This window comes from Pelmatolapia mariae, linkage group LG20 (assembly GCF_036321145.2).
Source record: "Pelmatolapia mariae isolate MD_Pm_ZW linkage group LG20, Pm_UMD_F_2, whole genome shotgun sequence".
Taxonomy (NCBI): Eukaryota; Metazoa; Chordata; class Actinopteri; order Cichliformes; family Cichlidae; genus Pelmatolapia; species Pelmatolapia mariae.
Window position 1 is genome coordinate 2792765 of NC_086244.1, and position 27779 is coordinate 2820543.

A 27779-nucleotide genomic window follows, 5' to 3' on the forward strand; every position below is an offset into this window, starting at 1 on the left:
CTTTTCTCGTGGAGCTCAAAGCTCACTAAAAGACCTGACCTGTATTTAAAAACAGGTTTATAGTCTCTCATCTATCACTTCTTCCAGCATTCAAATTAATCATAAATTCAACAACAATAACTGCAATTTGCAATTACTTACATCCTGAAAAATTGTGGTACTCTTCAGTTAACAGATTAAATTGTAACTCGTGTTAGAACTTCTGTCTAACCAACATAGTTGCAATAGACACACACGTAACACAATTATTAGACAAATAAAATACAAATGTTAAAGCTTAAATTTCTTCAAAACATGCGTTACACTAAATCCGGCACAAAAGCTATCAAATTGCATTTGTTCCCTCATAACACAAACGCTCATCATTGACATGACACATACAGTAGAAAAATATGCATTAACCCTTTAGAGCCGAGCGTAGCGCCCCTGCTCCGTTTTGCGTAACTATTTTTAAATCCCAGTAGCTCTGCAACCACGTAAGCTAGCGCAATAATTTTTTTTGCATATGAAACTAGAGAAGTTGTACTTACATCTTATGCCATCAGCTTGTCCTAGGTCACAGTTTCCTTCCACATATAGCTTTGCAAAAACTGCATAAAAAGCGCTTGCAGCAACAAAAACATAATATTCCAGAAAAACGCTTTGCCGATCCGATCAGCTGTTCGTAACACTTCCTACGTCCATCAGCATGAACTGTCGCATGTCCGCCATGACCTTCCCGAAACCGGAAGTGACGTCATTTTGCGGAAATGTAGTTTTTTACCATCGTGACCTTATGACCCTATACTGGTGTTTTTAAAAGTTATGTTTGACTTTATGACTTTCTGTGTCGTTTCTGGGATGCTTAGGACTCATATTGCACTGCTGGAAATAGTTTATTTTGATGCATATGCTGTTTTTTTTTGCAAATTTGCAAATAATATTTATTTTTGTTTTTCCTGCAGTATATGAAAATTGGTGTATTTCAAAAATAAAACTATGAAGACACTTAAAATAAATTTTCTGTGGTGGGAAACTAGTTTGTGCAACTTTTTTGTATTTACAGTTTTGAGGGATAAGCCTCTTAAATTTCTCTAACTAGAAATATATGTTAAAAAAACAAAAACGATTTTCAATGTTTTTGTAGTTTATTGCACTTTTTTGCAATTTATGTAATCACTATGCACTTAATGCATACATATTATTAAAATTTGGGCTATAATGGTTGTATTGATGTATAGCAACTTGAAATGCTCCAAAAAATGGCACTACAGCATGTAAATATATAATATAAGGTCTGGCGGACTTGGTTCTATGGTAGGTCTTAAAGGGTTAACTACTATGATTAGCATCATCGTTACGATCATTGGACATAGAAGGTAAATCAGTTAGCTTACCGAGACACGTGGAACACTATTAACTTAGCCGCCACCTCTGCTGATTTCGGCAGCTCTGTCTAACATTCAACTCACTATTGAAGTGTTAGCCGATAACTTCTGAACACTTTTTGACAACTTTTATGAAGCTTTGCTTCCGTAACCGCAGCAGTTTCTGCTGCTAATCAAGATAGCTTCGGATTTTTCTTCTCCTCCAATGGCTGGTATCAATACGCCATGTAAAAACACACAACTTCCTGTTAACCTTCAAAATAAAAGCTCCTGCTAGGCGCAGCAGGAAGTGTGGAAATAAACACATTTTTTCCACATTATCACTTCTTGTGACAATAAAATAAAACAAATAAAAGAATGATTCTGAAACTAAACAAATACCTTATAAAGCTCATCTTATTTTTACCCGTTTCTCCAGCTGGGTTACACTTTTATTTATCAGCACAGGTTATGCTCCTGTCACACGTACAGTTATACAATGTTACCAGGTCAGTCCAGCAAGCCAACTTTTAGAATCGATCCTCATCCCATCATGAAGCTGATGGATTCAAAGAAACGGAAAGTAATATTTATCACATTTCACAGGATCCACACAGGGGTTTAATGAAAAAAATGACTAAAGAGGCAAAAAATAATGAAAACAGATGAGGACAGCAGATAAAAGAAAACAAAATCAAATGAAAACAGCACAAAACTCCACAATAGTTGAAACAGTTAAGATTAGTAAAAGAATCAAAAGATAAAAGGGACAAATCCTCAGCCTGGTCTTTGTAACAAGCACTAATCTGAGTTTAGCTCACTTAAGTAAGTGAGCTAAAGAGTGAAGAAGCTTGATCATAGATAGATAGATAGATATTTCAGTAATGTCAAATTTTAGATCCATCTCTAAACTTCCTTTTCTGAGTAAGATCTTGGAAAAGGTTGTTCACACTCAGCTGATGGATTATCTAAACAACTCTCAAATGTTTGAAGTTTTTCAGTCCGGCTTTAGGCCGTTTCATAGCACAGAGACAGCTCTCATAAAGGTTATGAACGATATTCTGGTAGCAACAGACTGTGGTAAACGTAGTGCTTATACTACTGGATATGACTGCTGCATTTGACACAGTGGATCACGACCTGCTGATCTCTCGATTACAGCATTGTGTGGGCATTTCTGGCTTGGCACTCCTGTGGATAAAATCATATCTCTCAAACAGGAGCTTCTGTGTTAAGTTGGGCTCATCATCGTCCTCTGTGGCCCCTCTGCCATGGGGTGTACCACAGGGATCTATTCTTGGGCCATTACTGTTTTCATTGTATCTCCTGCCACTGGGTGCGATCTTTCGTAAACACAATGTTTCATTTCATCTATATGCTGATGATTTCCAGCTCTATTTTCCTTTCAGTCATTCTGATAGCTCCCCAATTAGACTCCTGCTTGATTGCCTTAGTGATGTTAAGTCATGGATGGCTCAAAACTTTTTAAATTTTAATGAACGTAAAACGGAAGCAATTGTGTTTGGCCCGAATCGTTCCCCTGATGTCCCTGATGTTGACCTTGCTGCTCTGACCCCTCACCTGAAGAGCTCGATTACCAATCTTGGGTTAAAAATCGACTCTGCACTTACCTTTGATGGCCACGTGAATGGGGTGGTGTAATCGTCATTCTATCACCTCAGGCGTCTGTCGAAGGTTAAACCTTTTCTTTCAAGGCGTGACTTGGAGACTGTTATCCACGCTTTTATAACCTCACGCTTGGATTATTGTAATTCCCTTTTAATAGGGGTTGGACTGGGCACTCTGACACGCCTGCAGCTAGTACAGAATGCTGCGGCACGGTTTTTAACTGGTAGAAGGAAATTTGAGCACATTACTCCGGTCCTGGCCTCCCTGCACTGGCTTCCAATTGAATTTAGGATTCATTTTAAAGTTCTTTTATTGGTTTTTAAATCTTTAAATGGTCTGGCACCTGCTTATATGTCTGATTTGCTGAAGCCCTATGTCCCCACTCGTTCGCTCCGGTCAGCTGAGCAGCTGTTGCTCTCAGTCCCCAAATCACGGCTGAAACTGAGAGGAGACCGAGCGTTCTCTATTGTGGCTCCTAAGCTTTGGAATAATCTTCCTCTTCACATTAGGCAATCGACATCAGTGATGGTTTTTAAATCCAGATTGAAAACGCATTTTTATTCACTGGCTTTTGACTCAGTGGTTGACTGACTTGTATTTACTTATATTTTATTGTTTTCGCTATGTTTATTATTTTATCGTATTTATTATTCTTATGGTATCTATTATGTTTCTATTGTTCAGCACTTTGGTCAGCCTTGTGTGTTTTTAAAGTGCTATATAAATAAACGACGATGATAATCAAGGTAGCTAAAACTGACCTCAACGCAACAGCGAGCTAGAGAAGGAATGTATCCGAGTCACATCTCCGATGGATCGAAGAGGATCTAAAATCTGCTTTAGTGTAAATATGAAAGAACAGCAGAGAACAGGGCCGCCCACAAGACGAGAGGGTGTGTGTGTGTGTGTGTGTGTGTGTGTGTGTGTGTGTGTGTGTGTGTGTGTGTGTGTGTGTGTGTGTACTTCATGGTGGTGAACTGAGACTGCATGGACACCTCATCTGATAGATGCTGCCCTAATATGCAGATAGCACCCAAACGCAAACACTAGTGACAGACTTTAACTGAAAGTGAGCCTTTATTACAGCAAAGCAAAATACAAACAAAAGTAACAGGCGACAATGACTAAACTAGCAAAACCTAAACTGGGAGAAACCTAAAAACAAGTACAAAGAAACTAAAGACCTGAGACATGGAAGAAGGAAACCTGGAACATGAGACATGCAACAGGAGATACACAGACAAAGGGCTTAAAAACACAGAGAGATAACGAGGGAATGAGACACGGGGGGAGAGCACAGCTGGGAGAAATCACAATGAGACCAGGGGGGAGGCAAAACTGGGAACACGAGACAGGCACAGAGACACTTGGCACTGAAACAAGGAGAAACACAGACATGAAAACATAACTTGATTAGACGTGACACACCAGGGGAGGCACAGAGACAGGAACCAACAGACTAGAAACTATGAATAAGAATGAAATCAAAGACTATTAATCATTCAAAAACACAAAATGCTGGGTCACAGACCCACAACCATGACATGTCTTTATTATCTAAGAAGTAAAGGAACTTATTTAAGTCACTGGGGATGTCAGAAATACGGTGTGGGTGTCTAAAACACCTTGGAGTTTGCTTCTGAAGATTAACTTATGTTAGAAAAACGATCGGTCTTCCTTCCTTTACTTATGCTCTACAGACATGTTGCTTAATTAGCTGATGCAGTGACACTGATTGGAAAACAACAAAAGCATGAAGAATGGACACGAAAAAAATATTTTAAGATAAATAATGCAACACTCAAAGCTTTTATCTTTCCTTAAGGGTTTTTTATCTTCTTTGTTTTCTTTGTGTCGCTGTGAAAAACGTTTCCATCTGACTGCTTCCTCCAGCTCAGGTTGATGTCCCCTCTAACCCCCTGGGCCTGGAGCTTCTGCTTGACCTGAGACACACAGAAAATGTAATCTGTTAAACTTTAATAGAGTCAATTCTTGACTGCAATTTTCTTCTTTTTTTTACGAGAAAAATATGTCCTATATCAGGGGTGGCCAACTCCAGGCCTCGAGAGCCGGTGTCCTGCAGGTTGTAGATCTCACCCTGGTCCAACGCACCTGAATCACATGATTAGTTCATTACCAGGCCTCTGGAGAACTTCAAGATATGTTGAGGAGGTCATTTAGCCATTTAAATCAGCTGTCATGGATCAAGGACATGTCTAAAACCTGCAGGACACCGGCTCTCGAGGCCTGGAGTTGGCCACCCCTGTCCTATAACATTATCATATTTGCCAAAGTATAATTACTATTTAGGTCACTACAATAATTACATTTGCTGGGCCTTTTACAAAGCCTAAGGGAGACAGGAGAGGAAGCACATACCAAACTGGTGTCCTCTTTTTAGTGGGAACAAAATAATTTCTGTTAATATTTACAATCTGATGTGGCAAACATACTGGTCTTGTTACACACCAGGGGGGTCAAGCCAAAGCAAAGACAGAAAAAACATAACATCTGAAAGAACCTCCAGAGTTCTGCAAACAGTCTTTGGACAGATGAGACCAAGAATAATGTGTACCAGCGAAAGAAAGACACCGCTTACAATCTGAAGAATATCACATCATGTGTGGCTGCCACCAGTTTATGATGATGTGGCTGCTGAGAGAAGTAGCAGGATGAATCATGAAGTGTGCACTCAGCTCAGGTTCAGTCAGAGAACCTGCAGAACTGATGGGACAGAGGTCCACAGTGCGAATGGATGATGGGCCAAAGGAAACTGCAAAAGCAACCCAAGAGTTTCTCAAGACCAAAGTGAAGGCAGAGAAACCCACAAACAAGCAGGAATGAAACACGGCTGCAGTGAAACGCAGAGCAACACAAAGGAGGAAAGACAGCATTCAATGATGTCCACGTATTTCAGACTTCAGGAAATCAGTGACTGCAAAAGATTTTTATCAACTTTTAAAAACATCCATATATTTAACAGTACTTGGGATCGTCCAGTTACCTTTGAGCCTTGGAAATCTGGCTATCTAAGTTAAAAATGACTAATAGTTAAACAGCTCAGTACTTCTGTTGAACCCCCTGAAATAAATCTGTAAGTCTTCAATCACATGTCGATTGATTTAAAATCTGTTTTTTGTTGAGAAGTTCTGACTTGTATGTAAACTGGAACTCTTGTTGCCAAAAGAAAAAAACAAAAGAATATGAAAAGTAAAATGACCAGCTTCAGCATGTCGTCCATCACAGCAGCACGATTCAGATCCAGATGAGCGTTTTTCTCCAGCCTGATTCTCACCGCTTGCTTGTAAACAGGATCTTTTTAAAAGAGAAAAGTAAGGTTCACGGTTAGCCAGTGAGGTTTTTTTCACTGAAAGCTGCTTTCTGTGCATTTACAATAAACACCCACTGGATGTGCTGCCTGGCTCCACAGAATTTGATGCATTGTTAGTTTTAAAGTCCAACTTTCCAGCAAATCTTTTGTATGAATTACTTCTGTTTTGTTATTAAGCTAAATGCACTGCATGCATGCAGCTGTGTGTAGATGTAGCTAAAGGCTTACCACTGTAGCAGACAAATGGCTTGTTCCAGTCACAGTTCCAGTCCTCCCAGTTTCCAGAATGTTTAAAGGATGCTGCCACACAGTTCTCTCTCCAGTATTGGTTATTTGGTTCTTTTGTTTTCCAGTATCTAAACGTGGAGGTCCTTCCATCCGTCCACTTCCAGGATTCTCTGAAAAGGCCGATCCAGACTGGTCGATCTTCAGCAGGCACCAACTCCTTTACCCTCTGATTCTCTGACACGTTTCTCACACTGGCCAGGTCTGTGTGATGAGCCCTGCAGTAGCTCTGAGCCTGAGCCCATGTCATCGTTTTGTCGATGAACACAAATGTCACATTTTGCCCTGAAAATGGACCAAAGGGAAGTGTTGAGCAGAAGAAAATTAATTTCTAAAAGGTAAAAAAAAATGAGGGATATATCTTCATGTTAGCTACCACTGAGACAAATAGACCCAAAAAGTCTTTAAATCAAGAATGAAGTGTGCATGATTTGCTTGATGGTTGTGCACAGATTGAGATCCTCACCTCTGACATCAGAGCAGATTGCACTAAGGGTTTTGTCACAGAGTTTATCATTCCATTCTCCACTGACAAAAATCTCCGCACAAAGTTCACCTCCCCCTTCGTTGTCTGGTTGTCCAGGCTTCCAGTTTCTGAACTCAGCCTCATCACTTCTGTAGAGATCGCTGTCCGACCTCGACCACCTCCAGCTGTTCACGTCATTGAACAACCCGATCCAGGCTCGCTGTAAGCAACGAGTAACAAGTGACATCCCTGACTTTTCTGATTAGTGGTACTTTATCTTTTTAAATATTGGAGAAATATTTGTAAACAAGGTTTTTAAAGACAAAGTTTGTTAGTTTGAAAGTTTATAGATAAACCCTGTCATTCATGGGTATTTCATTACATATCATAAAAAACTATACTACTGTAAAGGCTGTGGAATCACAATACCAAGGCATTTCAGTTTAGCTCGAGTGATTGTGTCAGGTTTAGCAGAGATGATTAACACATCACATAAACGTACAATAAGAAAAAAACAGGAACAAGGGAATATTGCAGAGAAAAATTCAATACGTGAGTGTGTACAAGTATTTGAACTGCCAGTGTTAAAAATATGTTTCAGTTAAACAGAGAGAGTGAACTTACATAGCTGTCTGCAGATTTTTCAAATTTGTTCAAGTCCACCATGTCATTCAGGGTCTTCACGTCCTCCATGTTTTCTATGGTGGCCAGGTCTGTGTAATACAGTCTGCAGTGACTCAGTGCTTCAGCCCAGTTCTTCTGCTCATAAACAAAATGGTACTGACGTTCAGGATTTAAGGACACGGCCCACAGCCCTGCAGTGACAGAGATGCATGATCACTTTTAAAAAAGTAACTTGACTTTTTAAAATTAGATTTCAGTGTCTGAACTTATTCCAGCAGTAAAAGCATATCCAGTATTACTGCCACTGACATACTGTAGCTATCTAATCAAGCTATCATTCTGTTTTCATTACAGCAAATATAAAAACACCTTATAACACTTGCCTGATGCGGTGGCGATGAACAGAACAAGTTTTTCCATCCTTGTTTGTTCTGTTCGTGTCTGTGTCTGCACACACTCAGATGATGAAGTTACTCAGGAGGTTATACATGAACACTTTAATGTTTACATCATGCAAAGTTATTAAAAGGAGAATATTTGCTTGTGAGGTTATTTCGTGTCATACTAACTGATACTGAAGACGCTGTTGGCTGGATGATGTAACAGTGGAGCTTTACTAATGCTGTTGGGATGTGATGAAGTTTCCTGAATGAACATAAAGGAAGTGTGTAAGGAGTGATCATAAGGCAGCGATGTCTGTATGTGGATACCTGCTACCAGCTCCATCACAAAGCTGCACATTCAGTGTCATTTAAGAGAAACAGGAGAGAGAGCAGGGTCACACTCCCAGCAGCTGAAAGATGAATGTTTGAAAATATAAAGTAAGATGTGAGACTCAAGACTTTCACACATTGTATAACACAAAAATGTATAATTAAATGTGAAAATCAAAGATATTCTCATCAATTATTGAGTCTAAGTCTAGAACTTGAACTCCTTTGTTTTAATCCTCGGACATCAGAGCAGACTGTGTTAGGGTAACATGGTCACAATTCCCATTGGTCCATGATCCATTCCCACCTCAGTGTGCGCAGGGATCTTTGCCTTCCCTACTGTCTGGTTGTCTCAGTTTCTGAACTCAGCCTCACTGCTGTCATAGAAATGTCTGTTTGGCATTGATCACCTTCAGCTGTTCACATCATCGCACAGTCCAAACCAGGCTCGCCTCAGGTGTGCTTCAGTTAGTTAAATAGTAGCTTTGTGATAAGCTCTGAAACTAAAATGGCTTTATTATTACTGAACATCTCATATAGTTTTTCTGATCGGAGGAAAAATTTGTCACTCTAAAATACAGTGGCGCAGTAATAAATGGAAGCATTCAGCTAACGTGCATTGATAGAGATTACATGGCTGTAGGTCTTTTGCTTAAGTCTGCCATGCTGTTCAGGGTATTCACATACTCTGTGTTTTCTGTAGTGGGCAGGTCTGTGTATTTTTCTCTGCATGTATGTATGTTTGGCTCTTTGATAACAAAACAAAGACTTTCCACACTACTGTAAATGTACAGTATTTTGTAATGTGTGTCCATCCATATTTGCAAAGTTATCTTTTTAATACTGACTCACTCATTATGTAAATAAATAGAGATAAGTATAATTTTAATTAATAAAATGAGAGATGAAAATAAGAAACAGCTGGGAAATACATTTAGCTCTACGAAATAAACGTTCTCTAAAATAAATACAACGGAGCATAATTTTAAAATAAAACTTTTTTTATTAATTCATAAATGTATAATTTATTTTACAGTCCAGTTATATAATTATTTGTCATTTCAATGGCTTTACTGTCGTCATTGTCATATAACCAGTTTATTAATAAAGGTTTATTTAAAAAAAAAAAAAAAACGTCCAATGAGATCCACGTCGAAAGCCCTCGTCAGCGCACCGGTTCGACGCATGCGCAGATGACTAACTTCCTGCTTCCTGACAGCTGCACAACAACAACAGCAGACTCTTCTCTCTGTGCTCCGTGCGCGTTTCCCCGATCTTTAATTTCAGGTCATATCTGTGTCCGAGTCCACCTGTCTCACCTGTCCGTCTGTCTGTCTACATGCGCGCTCCCGTGTGCGCGGCGCTGCTGGTGTGGGTGCTGAGCGATGCGGCGGCTCGTCAGTTCTCGGAGGAGGAGATGGCTGCTGTCAGGTACGAACACCGGCTCCGTGGACTCGGTTTAAAGTTGAGTTTTGTGCAGACACCACCCATCCTCCCTTCATTACGTCAGCTGGAGCGAGTCTGAGGGTGGGTGGGTGCGTGTGTCTGAAGGGGCTAACGCTAACACTAGACTGGGATCCCACTGTGAGTTTGAGAGTGGGGAAACTCCCACAACACAATAATCAAATAATAATTGTAAAGTGTTTTTTTTACTGTATGTTTTATCTAAGCAAGTATTTCCACTCAGCAGTCATCTTAGGAATGCGTCCGGGCAGCTGTTTGGGTAGTTTTATTGTATTTTATTTACAAAGACGCCACACTCAGACAATATGAGCAACAGTTGGCGACTGTGGGGAGGAAGAACTCAAGACCACAAACAAGACAAAAAACAAACTGTGGAAGGGAGATGCCAAATGTAATGATATGCAGCAGTGGCATTAAAACAATATAAGATAAATGCGAGTGCGAGTTGCCTAGAGGCAGAAATTCATTTGCATCTTGATCGTCTCTCATTTGTTTTTTGTGTTTGACTGATTCTGTTCCTGAGCAGTCGGTGTGGGCAGGTTTGATGTTGGTACACTTTGTGGAAATATTTCATTCTACTATCAGCTGCATTTGCGTCATACTTTGAATGCTGCCTCCTTCATTCTTTTAAGGGTTTGACTTAAGCAACCGGCATGTGCGTTTACATTTTGTCAGATATTTCAAACTGATGATTAAGAGAAGTCCCAACATATTCACAGGTTAATCAGTTTGTTTTAAAAAGCTTTGAATTCACCTGAAACACAAACGTTTTAATGTGTCGATGAAAGCACACAGATTCGTTTAGGTGATGTAAAGTATGTATGGTGGTCCTAAACAACCTTAAACAGCGATTCGTGTACAGCTCGATCTGCTCTCATTTGTTTGTGTGTTTGTCTGCCTGTGTCAGTAATGTGAGAAGCTTTTTATTTTGAAAAACGTTGAAAGTTATTCTAACTGTTAAGTGGTTTACTTTGCTTGCTTTTCTGAAATTCCGTTAAAAAAGTTGCTCTGGCTTCAGAGTGTTTCCATTTTGATTATAATATATGTTGAAATATTTGTGTACTTGGATGTTTAACGTTTTTCACACGAGGGAAAAATTGCAGAATCCAATTTTTACTGAATTAGTGGCATCTAAATTTGAATGCTTTGATAAATTGTCCCCTCCTTAATGTAACAAACTTCATCTCTCAGACAGCGCATCAAATCCATGTTCTACCACGCCTACAACAGTTACCTTGACAACGCCTTCCCCTACGATGAGCTCCGCCCTCTCACCTGCGATGGACAGGACACCTGGGGCAGGTGAGGCAGTTTAAAAACTTGAATGTAAAGTACACTTTACTGCAGTGTACTTTTCTTTACTTAGGGTGAAAATCGGGTCAAGTTCAAGGACACAACATGTGAAAATCAGTAGAAACTTTGCATTACTCACAATCTTTTCATGGATTGTTTTCAAACTTCACAACACTATAGCAGGGCTTGGGGGACATGAGTATCTAGGTTGGCTAAGCATTTGACCTTGACCTTCACTGTTAGCACCTAAGGTCAAAGTTGACCTTGAAAAAAAATAATAAAGAAACCGTGTTGGGTATTATTATGTATATACACTATTATTTTAATACAAGGCCCTACGACGTTACGATGACCCATAAAGTTTCACAAAGTCACACTGCATGAACATATCCTAAAATCTCAAATTTCTACAGCTGATAGAAGCAAAGATTTCCGTCAGTTCTGCTCCAATCATACGCATGAAGATAATAAAATCAATTAATCATCTCCAAATTTGAAATCGATATGTTAGTCATTGGGGGACACATGCAGTTTCTTAGTTTCCAGCGGTTCCCAAACTTTTTTTGCTAGACCCCCCCTTTGTTTTACAAGAAAAATGTTCGCCCCCCCCCCCGCCTTGTGCACGCACAAACACATCCTCCAACCACACACACCCATATTTTTGCTCCATTGGTAAACAATTAAACAAATACAAGTAATCTGCAATAAATTACAGGTAGTAATAAAATAAACTACTGACTCTTTTACGCTACGTCCACACCTACACGGGTATTTTTGAAAACGCAGCTGTTTCGTCCACACGTAAACGGCGTTTCGAATCACCGAAAACGGAGATTTTTTTAAAACGCCGTTTTTTGCGTTTACGTGTGGACGAGGAATACAGAGTTCATCACACAACGTCAAAGGTATGTGCCTTTTCTCACGTCACGCTGTGCGCACGTTATTGTTTACATGAGATGAATTGCAGAATGGCAGATAGAGACACAATACTGTTAATCTGACTATCTGCAGGTTTGACACGCTTACATACACACACACAGTTACTGTCCCTCCATTTACAAAGGCAGAGGCATCACGGTGTGATTATTTTACATGTAGTTGTTTTTTTCCTGTGTAATAATATTCAACATTGCTATCAATACATTTTTCAAAAAATGCCTCTCTGTGCAAAATGGGTTCAAAAACATAAACAGCTGTGGGATACTGTTTGTCTGTGATTTGAACCGAGGGAACAAATCGTGGCAGGATCAGCCTGATGTTATTTGTATCCCGCTGTAACTTTACTGTATAAAGAGCTAACATCTCCAACATGTCAGGAGTAGTTAGTCATTACAAGAAGTGTTTGTGAACTAAAAATCAAGGATGTGGGATACTGTTTGTCCGTGATTTGGAGAGCCCAGCGCTGCTCCCAACGAAGGGAAAACTAATTCTGCAGGGAGACCTACCTCAGCACTTGTGCAGGTGAAGCCAAAGGGAAGATTTGCTTCACCATATTTTCTAGTCTTTGGCTTAGAATGAAGTTGGTTTGGAAACATATTCAGCGATGCTTCATCTCCTGCTTTGCGTTTGTGTGGCCGCCCCGTGCTAGCAGTGTCCAAGCGTTTTGTTTTGTTTTTCCCTTTTCATACCGCGTCCCCCCCTGCAATGGCTCTGGGCTCCCTGTAGGGGGCGGGCCCCACACTTTGGGAAGCTCTGGTTTAATCCAACATTATAGACTTCACAATGACGCAAAAGATTTCCAACAATGCTGACATCAGCATGTTTAATAAAAACATCACAGTTTTAATACAGCGTGTGCCTTTCAGGGAGATCTGAACTCTCTGAGCGCTCTTGTTTCTTTTATTTTGTAGTTATAAGGCACTTCCTGTCTCAACAGGACACAGTTAGCACACGCCGAACCTTTAAGAATAGTCATTTCTTTTACCTTTCTCTGATTTTTACCACTGTATAAAATTAGGTCACATTTATGAATTTATTTAGTATATTCAGGTAAAATTAGTTAATTTTATTTCCCTTTAATGAACAGATTCAAGGACAGATTTCTCTTATAAAAGTTTAATAAAATTACTGCTTTTTCCAAAGTCCAACACATTATTCACATCACATTAAAAAGTTGTAGCTTTAATATTAAATTATACAATTATGATTTTTCTCTTGTTTATGTATTTATGCATTTAGACAAAGATAAAGAACAAAGAATTCCAAAGTAAAACATTGAAAATATTCTCTTCAATTAAAGTGGTTCAGAAGAAAACATTATGTAAGGTTAAAAGTTCTTCTGTTAAATTGTCAGAAACATTAAGAGTAAAATGACCCTTCTGCTCTTTTCTCCACAGTTTCTCGCTCACTCTGATTGACGCCCTCGACACTCTGCTGGTAAGACTGGAAATAGACATTTTACATTTACAGAACCTTTAACAAACACTGATGAGCAGATGTTGTACTCCTGTGCCGTGACCGACAGTGGTTCGATGTGTTCTCTCTGAAGGTTTTGGGAAACCGTACAGAGTTCCAGCGAGTGGCGTCGCTCCTCCAAGACACCGTCGACTTCGACATCGACGTCAACGCGTCCGTGTTTGAAACCAACATCAGAGGTACTGACGGACGATTCAGACTCTGAGGGGAAACTCTTGTTCAACATTTAAACTGCTGCTTTTTTTAAACTGCACATCTGGGCCCAGGAGCTGTGGCAAAGGAGAGTGTCCACCTCAGGTTAATGTGTGTGTGTGTGTTTGCGTGTAGTTGTGGGTGGTCTGCTGTCAGCCCATCTCTTGGCGAAGAGGGCGGGAATGGAGCTGGAGCCCGGGTGGCCCTGCTCAGGACCGCTGCTGAGGATGGCCGAGGACGCCGCCAGGAAACTGCTGCCTGGTGTGTTCTGGCATTTCAGACTCTCTAGTTTTAATGAACTACTTTGAAAAGCACACATGAATAAATCAGTGAAATTTGTCTCAACAATAAATCAGCGTTTGAGACTCCCACCGGCATGCCGTACGGTACGGTGAACCTTCTGCGTGGCGTCAGTCCCACTGAGACACCGGTCACCTGTACCGCTGGCGTGGGAACCTTCATCCTGGAGTTCGCCACACTGAGTCGACTAACGGGAGACCCGACATTTGAGAACGTCGCCCGCCGAGCCCTGAGAGCCCTGTGGAAGACCAGATCTGACATCGGACTGGTAAATAAAGTGTCTGCTACAACCGTCCACTCACATCCAACCCAAAGTGCAAACATGGCAGCTAAAGTCGGAAAAGGCCCAACATGAGCATTTGTATAGGGTGTGCTGAAAATGGAGAGTAGAATGAATGGAGCCACTGATAGGCCAGCTTGTCTTCCTTGGCTAGTCAGTGAAATTAATTTAAATAAAAGCAAAAACATTTAAATATGCTGATTTTATACGAAAGTTTCTGTGGAGGGCTTTGTGTCCTGCAGCTGGTGAAGGAGCGACCCTGCCCGAGCTCGCTGGCTTTTAGCTGAATCAGTCAATAAAAAAGGAACAGCCCTCCTACCTGTTTCTGTCACCTGTCTGCCCGCCCAGGTGGGGAACCACATTGACATCGTGTCCACGAAGTGGGTCGCTCAGGATGCCGGTATTGGCGCGGGAGTCGACTCGTACTTCGAGTATCTGGTCAAAGGAGCCGTTATGCTGCAGGATGAAGAGCTGCTCAGCATGTTCCAGGGTAACGGTCACAGCGCTCTCCTTCCTCCTGACAGCAGCTAAGCAATTTCCTGGTTTAGTTAAAAAAAAAAAAAGGTTTATTTGTGGAGAAAAATAATTTTTCTAGTCTGTAAGTAGTCGTCAGGGTTGGTTTGTTCGATTGTTCCAGCTGCATAACTTCTGCACTTACTGGCAAAAGTTTTGTGAAAGCTTCATTTGATGCCTCTGTGCTAACAAACAGAAGGAAAACCAAACAGCTGATCTCTGGTCCTGTGATGTCTTTTATCAGCGTATGATCGAGCCATCCAGAACTACACCCGCTTTGACGACTGGTACCTGTGGGTCCAGATGCACAAAGGAACTGTGTCCATGCCCATTTTCCAGAGTCTGGAGGCCTTCTGGCCCGGCCTGCAGGTGAGTGAACACACAAACTCAGTCTGTAACTGGTGGCTGTTAACATATAAACAAAGTTAAATCTGTGTCTGTGTTTTAGTCTCTGCTGGGAGACCTGGACAGTGCTGTGAGAACTTTCCAGAATTATTATTCTGTGTGGAGACAGTTTGGAGGACTGCCTGAGTTTTACAGCATCCCTCAGGGTTACACTGTGGATAAGAGAGAGGGCTACCCACTGAGACCAGGTCAGTCCACTAACAGACTCCTCCGCCTATCGCGTTCTGTCTTCGGGGTCAAAGGTTACAGTCGGAGCTCATTCAGACTAATATTTATCAGCTTCAGGGAGTGATGGGAAGCCTTGAGCTGGCTGATTTTTAGTGTCTTGAGATAATCTGAACTAAACAGCAGGTGAGTAATGCTTTTTGAGATGGGCAACAACACAGAGCTTTATAGCAAAAATATTTATTGTGATTTATTTATTGTGTATTATTATACATGCACAGTGTTGCTCCTTAGTTCAGCCCTCATCATGTCCCACCCCCTCAAGCCAAAGCTTCAGAAATGTACTACTACCTTTCAGGACATCCCCAGCTTTTTATTGGGTTTACACGTGTTTAATAAAACATTTATGCATGCGTGGAGATGAACCTTGAAGGCGCTGATGTCAGTTACCTGGGTTTAATAAACTCTGAAGTATAGTTTTTGGTTGTTTTCTGAGCAACTTTAAGTAACAAACCAGCTGATCTTCCTTCTTCTTACGTGTTTCAGAGTTAATCGAGAGTGCGATGTACCTGTTCAGGGCAACAGCTGATCACACCTATCTCCAGCTGGGCGTCGACGCTCTGGAGTCCATCGAGAAGATCGCCAAGACGCCGTGTGGATATGCCAGCGTAAGTCCCACTATCAGTTTGATTGGCTCGCCTTAGTTATCACTTTGAAGTGCTCCTGATTAAAAAGAGCTCACGAGTAAAGTTTTCCTCGCTCGTCTTCCTGCAGGTTAAAGACCTGCGAGATCACCAGCTGGACAACAGGATGGAGTCCTTCTTTCTAGCTGAAACCATCAAGTACCTCTACCTGCTCTTTGACCCCACCCACTTTCTGCACGGCGGAGGGATGGAGGGGGACGGGTCGTGGGAGGAGGGTGGGGAGTCGGGGGAGTGTGTGTTAGGGGCAGGGGGGTTCATCTTTAACACGGAGGCTCACCCTCTGGACCCAGCGGCGCTGTACTGCTGCGGCCGGCACGACCAGGACCACCAGGAGCTCCAAGACATCCTGCTCACCCTGTCGCAGCCCGGCAGCCAATCAAAACCACCTCCCAAACAAACAGAGGGGGGCAGCCAATCGGAGAGCATCGCTCTGAAACCCGGAGAGAAGAAGACGCCCCCTCTGCTGTCCTGCCCCGTTCAGCCGTTCAGCGCTCGGCTCTCCATCCTGGGACAGGTTTTTACCGACAACACGTGAGACTGTTCGACTTCCTCCGAGCGTCTCGCCGTGAGCGACTGAGTGAGACCCCGAATCTCGGCAGCTCGGTGATTGAAAGCAGAGTTTTGAGGTTTCCGTTTCCTAAACTGACGTTCCTACACAGATCTACTGTGGTTCGCTTTTTGTTGCTATGAAGGAGCTCAGGACCAGAACTTTGCTGTGCTTTGTCGACTCAAATGTAATTTAAATTAAAGAGAAAATATATTTTTATTTAAAACAAATGTTATTTGTTGTCTGTTTTACACGGTTGGTGATGAGGTGTTTTTTGTGCAGGCTTTTACTTTGGAGGTCTCTCTGAATGCCTAACAGTGTGTCGGTCACCACTGTGCTGCTAGAACACTCTCCCATTAGGGCGTGGATGCACCACCTTGGGGTGTTGGTGGGGGGCTGGGTGTCCTGCAGTGTCTGGAACTGGGATTCTTGCAGCGGATTGGCTGGTTCCTTTGAGGATGTCGGGTGGTGCGTCCGTGGATGGCGATGGCTCTGTTTCGTCCATCTGACGGTTTGTATGTGTCAGAGCCACATTTCATATGTTAGTGGTTCTGTCGTTGTGGCTGATCGCTGTAGTTTACAGTTGTTAATTGTTTGTTACAGTAGGTGGCACGCCTTCTTCAGCTTCTGTGAACCTGCCTCCATTATTCTGTGAAGCCTCTTTGTTTATCCTCTGTGCGTTTACTGTTGTTGATATAGTTACAGCAGACTTGAGTTACATCCCAGAATGATCCTCTACACCAAAGAAATAGAGAAATGTCTAAAGGTCATCACGAGATAAGGTTTTAATGACTTTGATGTGGGATGCTTTACAACCAGGCAGCTCCTCTGTAGAGGTAAATGTGTCTAATCACTTAGAGGTCACAACTACGGAAACGACATAGTCAGGTCACCAAGCTCGAGCAGTCTGCATTAACTTCCCTTTGCACCATTTAAGGTTTCGTCTTCACTCTGAGAGTTTCTGTGACCAGCCAACGGTTTCTGAAATGTGGGGACAGATTTATAACTTTCCAAAACAGACGGGAAGTGTTTTCCCCTCTAAATCCAGGATCCAGACCTCTGAGTACAAAAGACAGGACTCAAACTGATTAAACTTTAAGTGTTTCTATGAGATAGTTAAACAAAATTCTGACTGTTGATTGGGTTTACATCCCCTGCCAGCAGGAATCAGGAGTAACAATGGGCTCATGTTCAGGAGCCTTTGTCACTGTGGTTGCAATAAAACCAGCAGACAGAACAATACTCCAACGAGAGCGTGCTGGCGGTGTTATGTCTGTGCCGTGTGGGTGTCTGTGCTCGCAGCAGCCAGAGGGAGGCAGTGTTTCGCCTCCATGGTGCCAAAGTATGTCCGGCATCTGGGAGTCAGGATCCTACAGAGACCAACACGTGTCACATACAGAAATCATGAACCTTTTATAGTTTTCTTAATGTCTTCTTCTTGGGCTGATTTCATGTAAATCATTCGTTTTATGTAACATTTGCCCCGAGAAGCACAGCTGCAAGTGACTGAATATTTATTACTGATTAAAATTTACATGACTAACAAACACATTGGCTTGTTTGTGATCCAGTATAGATTACAGTTTATTAGTAATGAGTCCCAGCATAAACTTTTCCCGACGTACAAACAAAGATGGTCTGTTGAATCTCGGTATAATCATAAATTAAGTTTTGTGTGATGAGAAACGGTGCAGAGCCTCGTGACAGCAGACTGCAGGTCTTTACAGAAACACGAATGAATGAAAAGCAGTGAGATCCAAGTCACATGATACTTTTTTTACATTTAAAAGAGGACATGTCCAGACGATTCAAAATCTGAGGGAGCCGGGCAGCAGATCCCCGCTCATCACTAATGACGAGCAAGCAGCAAAAGGCTCAAGTGCCAAAACCGCAGCGCTGCTAACAGGCTGACTGCAAAGTGAATCAGCGCCCACAGACTCCCAGGTTAAAGTGTCAGACTTTGAAGTGCTAAAAACTGAATTCACCGTGGATCGTTTCCCCCTTGCTTAATAGTTTTGGTTGTTTTCATTTTGGACTGACACAGAGACGGGTAGCTGATCAGTGGCTGCCAGGCATCATTTATACTAACTGGATCTGTGCTGTAGATCTCAAACCCCGGCTGGGCTCACAAAGAGTTTGAAAATATTGCCAGGAACCAAACCAAGGGAGGCTTTTAAAAAGGAGCAGTAATATTTTCTAATTAATTTAAAGACTCACAGGTAAAAATCAGCAAGTATTGGTTTGAAACCTAACCAGGAACCTGCTGGATCATGAGCAGTCCAAACTATTTGGACTAAATGAAAATACTGTAAAGCTGCACAGGGAGGAACATTTTGTGCGTATGTGCGGTGACATGAAGGACTTGCAACACTTGACAAAGGGGCTGTATTTGTATTTTGCACCTGAATATGCAGTGACAGAGTAACAAATGTTCTACATGAAAAGTGAAGACGTCATCTTCAGGAAGCAGAATGTTGCCATTAAATTTAAGGCTATGATTGATTTTGTCCTGTCGTCTGTCTGTTTGACGCTCAGGAGGAGATCTGTATGAGGGAGACACGAACAAACAAACAAACCTAATGATGATTAAAAACTTTGTATCCTCAGAGATTTGTAGCAGCTAAAATGGTGAAAGGCAGTTTTAACAGAGCGATTGTTTCTGGATTTCATGTAATTAAACATCAACTTTTCCTGGTGTGTATCCAGTTTTCCAGCTCTTCAGTTTCCTCACGAGCCGCTGATCTAAATTACAGACTCATTTACCAGCAAACAGTTTTCATATGGAGGCAAACGAGTCAGGAGTTCAGTCAGGGCAGGGCTGATGGCTGCTTTCAGCTGAAGTGGTTCTGATTCAGAAGACTTATAGATCCTCCATCCTCCGTCTTACCAAAGTAATTGATCATCTTTCCACAAGAGTTCAAGACTTTGTTGGATTATCTGATTATCTGGCTTCACAAGCTGTAATTTGATGGCACCGTGGTGGCTGAGTGGTTAGCACTGTTACCACAAAGCAAGAAGATTCAAACCCACCCAGAGCCCTACCGCGTGGAGTTTAACCCATGTTTGTGCGCTTGATCCACTCAATTAAAAAAAGCCAGGGTGCCCCCCCCTCCCCACCCGATTTCCGCTGAGGACACCCTCCCAAAATAAGAATTTTTTCATTCACGTGTCTAAACATTTATCACCTGGTAAAGTCAGCTCTGCCTCATCCTCCATCTGAAAACTAATGATGTTGTGCAGAACGTATGTTGAAGAAAAATGAAGACCCTAAAACAGGCTTGGCCACCTCCAGGTTTTAGATATCACTCCGGGTCAACACACCTGAATCAAATGATTAGTTCATTACCAGACCTCTGGAGAACTTCAGGACATGTTGAGGAGGTAAATCAGCTGTGTTGGATCAAGGACACATCTAAAACCTGCAGGACACCGGCCCTCAAGGCCTGGGTTTGGACAGCACTGCCTTAAAACAAGTTTTCACTGTGGCCGTAGATCAAGGAAGCAGTGTCCCTTCAACCTGTCTTATTTTTGATGGCCAGCAGGGGGCGACACCTTTGGTTGCCAATAGGCTTGAATGGGAAAGAGTTGTCGAGTCCCTTTGCTCTGTGGTCTCAGTAAACATGTCCCTGATGACTTTATGGGCTCTGTCACTATTTTCAGTGTTACTGAATCACATGTGATATTCATTTGATCAACTATGGCCCCTGTTAGGGTCAAAAAGGTCAAAAAACTCTCACTTGCTAATGTCAAACACAAGCCATTAATCAATTAATCAACACTTGAAGTTTTATGTACTAGTGAGACAGAACGCCTGACACTGAATGAGTGAAAGGAAGACGAGACGTTTAAAATACATCAAGACAGAAATCGGTGTTTGTTGGAGGGTCCACACGGCCGGCTTTGCTGTGCAACTCTCGAAGTAAACAGAAGCTTTGTTTGTTCACAGGGCAACTCCACAGAGCAGATTTAAGTTGGAGTTGAGGTCGGTGAGGAGGACGGACCAGCATCAGAGCCGACTCTGGTGCTGTTCAGCAGAAATCCCCTCTGGCATTAAGGGTTGGACTCACCCTGCTGTTTCTTCCTCTCCTCCCCACGTTTTATAACCTTTTAACATCCCTCAATCCTCCGTCACTGTTCTGCATCTCTCTTTTCCTCCCCTCTTCGTCCTTTCAGGGTGTGTTTCTGGATCGGTCTCCATTCATGACTCCATCATGACTAACTGCTCTGAATGTGAGCTTGACTTTGCTCCAAACAAGTCTTTAAACCAGATTAAAAGCATTCATACCTCCCTTCCATTTCTCCACTCTGTCAGTCTACTTGATGTTGTTCTGTCTGGATTGTCGCTCTATTTTGACCTGTTTTATTTCATGATACTGCTGTTTTCAACCCTCTTAGTTGTTCTTAGTACCTTAACTGTTAGTTTAAGTACTTATCCACCTGTTAAATGGTGATGTATTGACCATCTGATAATGCTGTTTCTGCGTTGGCTGAGGCTCTCAGTGCTACACTGCTTTGTTTTTTGAATAGACTTTGGTTCATCAATCTATTTAACTGGGTCAGGACTGCAGGGGCAGCACAGATACTCGGACCTCTCTAAGCTGCCACCAGCTCCTTTGGGGGCGTTTGATCCATCTCAGCTGGATCCTGTTCACCCTGCAAAGGAAGCTCATTTCTGCTGTTTGAAGTTCAGAGTAAAACTATTCTGTGTAGTAGATGTTTAAACTAAACCTGTAAAAAAGGTATGCACAGCCCTCGGGCTCATGGTTTATTGGACACATTAAAGCTTAGGACCAAAACTTTAAGTAATTAAAGCCACATGACTTTTTGGGATCTTTCCATGAAATTTCCATGAAATAACTGCAATATTTGAATAGTTATTAAATTATAAACACAGAAAAGTTTATGCAACTATTTTTTGTCTTCATGGCATAGATTCATGACGGTGTAGGAAACGTTCAGAAACTAAGATTTTGACACCATGGTACACACTCGTGTAGATCTGAATTGACCATATCCCCGACACCATCACGTCATCACTAACAGCCTGAATCACTGATACAGGGCAGGATGAATCCATCCTGTCATGTTGTTAGACCAGGCAACGTTTTTTGAATCTTCTATTTCTAATTTTGGTGAGCTTGTGTGAACTGTTGCCTCAGTTTCCTGTTCTTCGCTGACTGAAGTGGCACCCACTGTGGTCTCCTGCTGCTGTAGCTCATCTGCTTCAACGTTTGACATGTTGTGCATTCAGAGATGCTCTTCTACCTTGCTTGCAACAAACTGGATACTTTTTTTTGTTTTTGGATCGTTCTCTGTAAAACCTGGAGATGTTTGTGTGCCCAAATTATATCATCCATTTCTGAAACATCAGACTAGTGAGGCACCAACATCCTGATACTCTGTTTGAACTTCAGCAGGTCATCTGGTCTGTAAGATTAGCTGATCATTTATTTGTGTTAAGAAGCAGTTGTACCTAATAAAGTGGCTGAAAAATAACAATAATAGATGAAGAATGTGTTGCAGTGTTATGGGCGTTGTACCAGTAAAGCATTTGTAAAATTAACTGCTTCTGTATAAACAAGAGAAACATGCAAAGCCATCAAAATGTTGACACTGCACTTCTTTTTCCTCTATAAAGACTTCTCAGGGATTACACGTGTAGCTACACTTCTTTACATTGACACAAAGGGGAGTTTCGCTGGTCTGGCCCACTTCAGATTATGGTGGGGTGGATGTGGCCCTCGATGTAAAATGAGTTTGACATCCTGGATGTAAAGGCAGCATGCCATTGGTCTGCCACAGCAGTTTGGGATAAGCAGCTTCTGTCCCATTTGAGACTTTCTCCTGTAACGCTAACTAACAAATGACTGAATGGTTGCACCACAGAACTGACCACTTGTTAGCAAAGACATTATCTGGGACTTTATCTGGAGCTGCAAAATTGATGTACAAAGGTCATGGTAACCACAGACCTCAATTCTGGTATCCAGTCCCTAAAAACTCTACTGACATCAAGACAAGGAAACCAGAACATGCATTTTTCATGACTCAGTCACATCACACTGAAATATTTACCTTGGCTCCTGTTCCTGTATGTTTTTAGCCAAAGCATCCATAGCTAGTCATGTCGGCTAAGTTCCAGCTTCACTCATCCTTATGAATCTTCATCATTCATCGACACCTGTTTGACTATGTGTGACTGTATCACAGAGGAGTGTCATGGTCCCAGGGTGGCTTTGATTAAGTTTTAGGCTGTCATATTCGAAGTAGTATTTTTAGTTCCCTGAGTGTTTCATCTTCCTGTGCCTGTTCCCCAATCTGAGTGCTGTCTCTGTAATTGGTATTTGTCTTTGGTTTACTTCCTGGTAACGTCCTTCCTGTCTGTTTCGTCTTTAGTAAATTATGTTACTTGCATGTTCCTCGCTGAATAACTTCATTCATGTTTAGCATGTCCGTCATGTTTCAGCGTCTCCTTGTTTCATGGTTTATGGTTGTTGTTGATTTCCTGTTTTATTTTGGTAGTTGGTTCTTGTGGCTTGTTTGCTTGTTTCTTAGTTTTGCTTCCTTCCTGCCTGATTGTCTTGATCACCTTCACCTGTGTCTTGTTCTCACTTTCAGACTGTATAAAGAGTCTGAATGTTTAATGTTGAGCTGAGTGCTGTTCTTCAGAGATTTCTATTGTAGTCTCCCGGGTTCTTAAATCTAGTTAGTCCTGCCATCTGCTTGGGGTATATCCTCCGGGTTCATTGTCAGTGAAGCTCCTCATCTTCTGGAGGTTCTATGTCCTGCATTTGTTTCAGCTTCTTGCTGCACCTGAGGGATCGACTGTGAAGCGAGGACGGTTTTAATGGTCAACATTAACTCTTTTTGGACACGTTTCATTCCTCTCACCCTCACCTCCTTCAATCAAATGACCTTTCAACAGCTTTCTGTGCTCTCACTGTGTTTGGAGACTTTACAAGAGCTTTCATCATTTGTTTCACTTTAGCTGAAAGTACCTTTCTGTGCTTCAAATTAAATGGAAACTTCAACATTTGGACTTCAGATATTTTTGCTGCTTTCATTCTTACAGCTGACATCTCGACTTTGACTGGATCTTCCCTCTTGAAAGTTTCTACTTGAGTACATATATCAGGCTTTATCCTCTGATTTTACGTTCTCCTTTTTTTTTTGTCTTCATTTCCATTTAAATCTCTTTCTAAACATTTCTTTTAAGTGTTTTTCAAACAAAGCCTCCCATCCTGTCTGTGCTCTGCTGAGGTTTTCTCTGCTTCACGCTCAGAATAACAATAACAGAAAGAGAAACATGTGGTGATGCAATCTATCTCAGCTGCTTTCTTTCCTGTACGGGTGAAATCAGTCAGAGGGGATTTACTGCAGCTCAGCACCAGTATGCTAGATTTGAACTTTGCCAGACTGTTTTTTCCCCGTTCTGGATTTTAAAGACACAGTTAAAATGACTTTAGAATTCCTTCAGCAAACAACCAGAGAAACAGACCTGCAGCGATGATTAACTCCAAAAAATCTGATTTCCAAAGAGGAAGACGAGTCAGACAGTCTCTTCAAAATATGACTCAATATCCTTTCCAACTTCCTGTTTGATTTTCTGATTGAACATTTTTGTCACTGTGAGGTTTAAGATCTGGAAAAACCAAAGTATGTTACCAATACAGCTGCTACTCAAACACCTGAAATACTCAAATATTTTGGCCCTTATGAACATGAAGCATTAATTTAATGTAATGCAACTGAAATATATAAAATTAAATATGTTCAAATCAAAAATATATACATTGTATAAAGTGAATGTAAACCAATAATGTAAATTTCACCAGATTCCATTAAATCGAATGATTTACATTGTAAATATGAAACAACATTTCATTAAAAATGTGCAAATAATGAAATGATTTAAAGTCAGGATTTGGGGCATGAACATCATTTCTACTGTAGCATTCAACATCTCTGAATCTTGTCCTTACATTTTGAAATAAGGTCTACCAGTGATTGTGTCTAAGACATTAAAAATCTCGTGACATCTCGAGTTAGATCATAGATTTCAGCACTTTTTCCAGACAGAAGGAGCTGACGTCTCTCTCATCGGTGTCTCTTTTAATTAACTGTAACATGTGAGATTAAGTTCTGAACCACTGCCTTTCCTCCCAGCTGGTCACGGGAGTGTCATCGCTACTCTAAAAAGATTTACAAGTTGAGGAAAAACTCCAGCTTCAAGTCCGGGAAGTGAGTGAAAGTCTTTGTAACTGACCCTGCAGGCGGGACCATGACGTCAACATTATGACCTCACATAACACCTTGTGCAGGAGAAGCACTGAGTGATAACCCAGCCTTCAAGTGGAGGATCATCACTACGTCTGAGATGAGGCTACAGCTCAAAAATGAAACAGCAGTCTTTGCAGTATCCAAGACAGAATAAGGTACGTCTTGACGGGGGCGTGACGGGGGAATGATCACTTTGTCAGATAATCACAGGGCCATGCAGCATGTATTTGTCCCTCAGCGTCAGACTGTCAGTGTGGAGATTTACTGAAAAGCCCAAACAGTCCAAACAAATGACAGCTGCGCAGCCAGCCATCAACAAAATTGTCACTCATCACCCGCCTTACTTGCCACATTTGACTCCTTGTTTCTTCCCCAAAATGAAATGTAAGCTAAAAGGTCACCATTGTGACATGCTGGCGCTATTTAATGCGCTGAGCGAACTGAGCGTTCAGTTCAGTTCAAGTGTTTAGTGTGCTGGGAGCACTGGGAGCAGTGTTACCACTGCACAGTGACTTTATTTCAGATGCATCATGCCTCAGCGGTGAAAGATTTGCTCTCCAATAACGCAGAGAGAGACCACCGTGGGAGGAAAAGCACCGAAAACCAAGCATGAGGCTGCCTGAGAAGCACTTGATTGGTGTAACTAATGGTGTAAGAAAAATCATTTTTATATGTGATTATTAAAACATATTGAATTCAACACCTGAAACCAGTGAGATCAGTTAACAGTTTATTGGCAAAGGTGTGACCGGTGACACCAGCGAACCCATTAGGACCAGTAATCTGAGTGAAATCAGTCCCAGGGTATCTAGTTACTGGGTGAGGTGCAGCAGTCACATCGGTGAAGGTTCAGAGTCGCTGATGAGGGTTCGACTTTGTCTCTAAGGAACAGTCAGCTTCCTATATCGATGACATCATCACTGAGCATGTGCAGGTCTAGGAACAGATGATGACGTCAAGGATGGGCGTTACGCAACATGCTGGTCTGCTCAAATATTGCATAATGTAATGCATGTGTGTGAGAGAGATTTGGCTCCAGGCCCCCAAACTAATCATAAACCGAAGGAGTGAGAGGGACCACACCCAACACACACACACACGCACACACACACACACACACACACACACACACACACGCACACACGCACACACGCACACACGTACACATGCAAGGCCGCTCATCTGGTTGCCATTAGCAGCCAGTCAATGACAACAGAATCACATGGGCTGGGCTCATGCACATACACACCATCGCATATTATTCAAATGATGCATGGATGTGTGTGCGAGTGATGTGTGTGTCTGTACGTTTGGGAGTGAGGATGTGTTATGCAGTGAAGGACTTCTGAAAGTGTGGATACTTTAAAAAACAGGCTTGTTTGGTATGAGGGGGAATTTTTGAAAATGAGAACAGACTTTAGTGGGAACATACTGTGAAAAATAGGGACATATTCTTAAGTGAGGATCTTTTTTTGCAGAAGTGTGATGTTTTTGGAGTGGAGAAGTGGAGATTTAGGTTATAATCAGGTGTAAGCTGGTCAGACTTTAACATCAGTCCCAGTCTGCAACCAAAGGGGAATTCCAAATCTCCTCCTCCTCTCCAACATTATCCCATCTCTTCATATTTCACTCCATTTGTTCTTGTCATGTTTTTCTCTCTGTGTGACAGAAACACCCCTTGTAGACAAAGCATAAAATATTCTGTTAACTGCTAAAATTTAATTTGTTGAGCTGGAAAAAAAACCTTGAACAATTAAAAAGACTTTGGTTTGAGCTTAAGTCGTTAGCATTGAACACAAATGTTTGGTTCGAGAGGATTAAACTGGATTAGCCAACATATCACTGACACTGCTGCAAGTGTCTCTAATAAGTGTGATTTAATATTTGGCAGGATAATTTATGTCAGATAAATATGGTTAAAAATAATCTCTGACCCTAAAACAAGATGTTTTATTCCCTGTATGTTCTTGTTATACCCTTTATGTTCATTCAGAATTTCCTTCACATAGATTCTAGTCATATTCATGCAAGCTTCACATAGATTTAAGCTATGGATCCCTTTTAAAGTCATCTTCTGGGAGAAGAACAGATTTTGTTCTCGTGCAGATTCTGTCCTGACAGAGGGAACTATCATCTTTCCTTGGTCTCCTCCTCCCACTGGGCTGTGTCCAAAACAACATCGAACCATCTCTGCAGGCCCCGTCAGCATGGAGCTGCTCGCCCTGTCCCTCAAACACATGACTGGCTGCTCTTCAAATTTAAGCTCAACAATAAGTCTGAAGTTTAAAAAAGGGTTCAATACCAAGATCTGTCTGCTCTTTTTACTTTTGTTAAGGAAAAACCAGCAACTCCCTCCACACGTGGACACATTACAGAGTTGGAAGCGCTCACTCTGATCCAGCAGTTGTTTAAACTCTAAGAAACTACAAACTTTATGCATATCAAGCAAATCTGGACTTTTTTGGCTTTAAAATGACAAAATAATTCTCTTTTTTCCAGAACCATTAGATTTTTCTCTCTAGTCTAGATTGAGGACTAAATCAACACTGGTACCAAAATCTATCAAAGTTAAGATGAAGGTGTCTGTGTGTAACTACAGGACATGAATGTACACTCATGCTGTGGGAAGCAGACCTTCATGATCGCTCCGTCACTTACAGCGTGAAGCTTTGTGAAAAGAATAAACTCAGATCATATCTTGGTGCTTATTTCTCTTCCTGCTGATTTGATTTAACTTTTCATACATCCAGTCCTACTGCACCAGCTGTCTCACACTCAGGAGACTCCCTACATCAGAACGAACATGACTAAACTTATGTTTGGCTCC

General features: G+C 41.7%; 2 protein-coding genes across 3 annotated transcripts; one reads left to right on the plus strand and one right to left on the minus strand.

The window, feature by feature from the left end:
* Nucleotides 1-4795: 4795 nt before the first annotated feature.
* On the minus strand, nucleotides 4796-8101 carry LOC134618313 (macrophage mannose receptor 1-like). Its single transcript, XM_063463670.1, has 6 exons — nucleotides 8065-8101; nucleotides 7682-7872; nucleotides 7058-7277; nucleotides 6535-6876; nucleotides 6196-6290; nucleotides 4796-4918 (listed from the first exon to the last, which is right to left on the minus strand). The coding sequence occupies exons 1-6, from the start codon at nucleotides 8099-8101 to the stop codon at nucleotides 4796-4798; spliced, it is 1008 nt and encodes a 335-aa protein (XP_063319740.1).
* A 1491-nt stretch (nucleotides 8102-9592) lies between these two features.
* edem2 (ER degradation enhancer, mannosidase alpha-like 2) lies at nucleotides 9593-19302 on the plus strand. 2 transcript variants are annotated; one of them, XR_010091970.1, is made up of 12 exons: nucleotides 9593-9825; nucleotides 11050-11160; nucleotides 13488-13527; nucleotides 13640-13745; nucleotides 13894-14019; nucleotides 14115-14326; nucleotides 14687-14828; nucleotides 15096-15220; nucleotides 15300-15444; nucleotides 15968-16089; nucleotides 16196-16859; nucleotides 16955-19302. XR_010091970.1 is itself a non-coding variant. In XM_063465192.1 (11 exons), the coding sequence occupies exons 1-11, from the start codon at nucleotides 9734-9736 to the stop codon at nucleotides 16658-16660; spliced, it is 1686 nt and encodes a 561-aa protein (XP_063321262.1). In that variant the 5' UTR covers nucleotides 9593-9733; the 3' UTR covers nucleotides 16661-16934. The 2 variants fall into 2 exon arrangements, 1 of the variants encoding a protein (XP_063321262.1); XM_063465192.1 differs by lacking the exon at nucleotides 16955-19302 and having other exon boundaries at nucleotides 16196-16934.
* The last annotated feature ends 8477 nt before the right edge of the window (nucleotides 19303-27779 follow it).